The sequence below is a fragment of the Arachis ipaensis genome, chromosome B09 (assembly GCF_000816755.2).
Source record: "Arachis ipaensis cultivar K30076 chromosome B09, Araip1.1, whole genome shotgun sequence".
In the NCBI taxonomy this organism is placed as follows: domain Eukaryota; kingdom Viridiplantae; phylum Streptophyta; class Magnoliopsida; order Fabales; family Fabaceae; genus Arachis; species Arachis ipaensis.
In genome coordinates this window covers 12,806,355-12,808,997 of record NC_029793.2, presented here as the reverse complement: position 1 = coordinate 12,808,997, position 2,643 = coordinate 12,806,355, and the positions used below count along the sequence as shown (strand labels likewise).

General features: G+C 33.0%; 1 protein-coding gene across 1 annotated transcript; it reads right to left on the bottom strand.

The window, feature by feature from the left end:
• On the bottom strand, positions 316-1,034 carry LOC110266338. The gene is made up of 2 exons (XM_021110797.1): positions 819-1,034; positions 316-587 (listed from the first exon to the last, which is right to left on the bottom strand). The coding sequence occupies exons 1-2, from the start codon at positions 955-957 to the stop codon at positions 331-333; spliced, it is 396 nt and encodes a 131-aa protein (XP_020966456.1). The 5' UTR covers positions 958-1,034; the 3' UTR covers positions 316-330.

The following is a 2,643-nucleotide window of genomic DNA, read 5'->3' as shown; positions in this document are numbered from 1 at the left end:
AACTCTAATTAAAATTCAATTTGTTAGCTAATTAATCTATGTCCATAAAATATTATTATTATGAGTAAATAGTCAAATTAGTCCCCGAAAGATAGCCCGATCTTCAAACGAGTCCCCGTAAGAAAAATATAATAAAATTTGTCCCCGAAAAATTTAAAATTGGTAACGTTAGTCCTTCCGTTAACGTTTCGTGAATTCCGTCAGTGACGCCGTTAACTGTTGCTTATGTGGCTGTCAGTGTGGCATATCAGCATGCCAGCTTGGCGCAGAGTGGCTGGTGACAAGATATGTTTCCATATGTATGTCAAATTAGTCCTAGGTCTGTAAACCCTAATCCCCTCTTCGTTTTAAATTGCCATTGTTGCTGCAGCTTGAGATTGATTCTGCAGAGGCCGAAAGTTCATGACCGATTGCAAGATGGTAGCGTAGGTGAGGGTTGCAGTCGACAAGTGTCGCAATCACACGGAAGCCATGCCTCGAGCTCTTCGCTGCGGTGGCGGAGGAAGAACTAGTAAGCATAACTTCATGTCCAGAAATAAGCAGGTTCCTCTCAGTTCCAGCTGTCTCTCTGGTGAAATGCTCCAAACCTTCAAGAACAATATTCAACTTTTTATACTATGTCATAGCATCAAATATGCTTGCCATTCATACATAGTTAAAGATATAAATGATCCGAGTAACATATCGAAGAGGAGACATGACGCAAGAACACAGTTCATAACCTACATTACAACAATTCTAATTCTTAATTTACAGTCATCAACTACCTAATAGGACTAAAAAAAGAAACTTTTGACAAGAATCTGATGAGAACTAACCTCCTCGAGGTGAAGAGCCAACTTTTGATGATCTCTGGCCTAGATGATCCTCACATTCCTCTTCCTCTTTACAAGAAGTCGAATCAAACCGTTCATCTGGAAGCTTACTCTCAGCTATAACCAATCCATTGTCACTCATTCTCCTGAGATCTTTATTCTGTATGCTAACAAAGCCGTCTAAAATTCCTTGGACAAGTATCCAATCCCATTAGTATTACTGCCCATTCCCATAATCTGTATTTTCAACTCTTATTCACTTTATTCTGACCCTGCCAATTCCATAAACAACAAATACACCCAGCAACCAAACTATAGCACCCTCTAAACACACTTCAATTCACCATATAGGTAAAACTAAAGAGTAAATTTTTCTTCTTTTTTCTTATGTATCAAACCTATACTAAGCTCACAAACCCATAAAGTACTTCAAAACCAGTTCCATGGCATCTGAACATTCTCCATCTCCACTTTTAGCCATTTTTTTCAATCACCCTATAAATAGGTGGCAAGTGGGGGATCAAAAAAGACCAAACACAACACTAAATAATTGAAAGCTTTATACAACCCACCAGTCAATCAAGCACAAAGAATAATAAGTTTTACCCATAAAATGTCTAAAATTAAATAATATTCAAGTATAATTAAGTGACAATTATAATTCAAATTATTGCATATGAAGTCACGTGAATTATTATTATAATTGATATAATTGCTATATACTCCCAATCTTATCAATTATATCAATTCAACTATATCAATTATATTCAAATTATTAGCTAATAATTTTAATGGAGATACTTACTATAATTAGGTAAAACTTATTCCATTATTTTTTATAAATCTTTAAAATCTTTAGTAATTATTTATTGGTTTTTATGATTTCTATTACGCTTAATGAAAATTGGACGATCTAAAAAGTAAATACTAACTTTATTTTATTTTATTTTATGTCATAGATTTCTTTACTAAAATTAATGGGGAAAAATCTTTATGATTGTATATGAATCACAATAAATAAGATGAATCGGTTGACCAACTAATAAATTTAACGGATAAACGTTGCTTTCTATTTACGGAAAAATGAGGTGACATACATGCGTATATTAATTCAGAAGCATTTCTCTATTATATCACTTATTTACTCACAGCTTTAAAATCTTCAAGAATATTCAATTGTATTATCTTTCAAGCCAAAAATTCATCCTTTATTTTCATTAAATATGTATATTAATTCAGTTAGATGAGTGTTTTAATAAAAGAAAAAATTATTATTATTATTATTATTATTGAATAATAATGATCATTATCATTATTAATATTAAATTATCATTTGTTAATTAATTAAATTTGGTTATTGTTTCGAGGGTTACCTGAAACTGTAGGTCGATCTCGGACGAGATCTTCTGGGCTGATCGGAGATGACGTGTCCGACTGTGAGTGGAGGCCGGAGCTATCGTATCCGACTTGTTAAGCTTGGCTGCACTGCTGATCCTTAATTAGTTAAATAATATTTAATCTATTCTAGTCCTTAGACACGTATAGATTAGAGTCATTCTCGTAACGACAACCAACTAAAACAACATCGTAAGTTTGAACAGAATTCGTGCAAATTCAAATCATCCTCTTGTTAAATAAGCTTCATCATTCGCTATCCATGCAATGCGGCAAGGTATAGAATTGTCACACCGAGAAACTAAACTGACCCTTATTCCCCTCAATGGCATTGCATTCATACAAAAAAAGGCCGGTAATTTCTGGAAAAAAAAATCACAATATGTTATAAAATTATCCTAATAACAAAAAGCTTAAAATAAACAAAATTTAA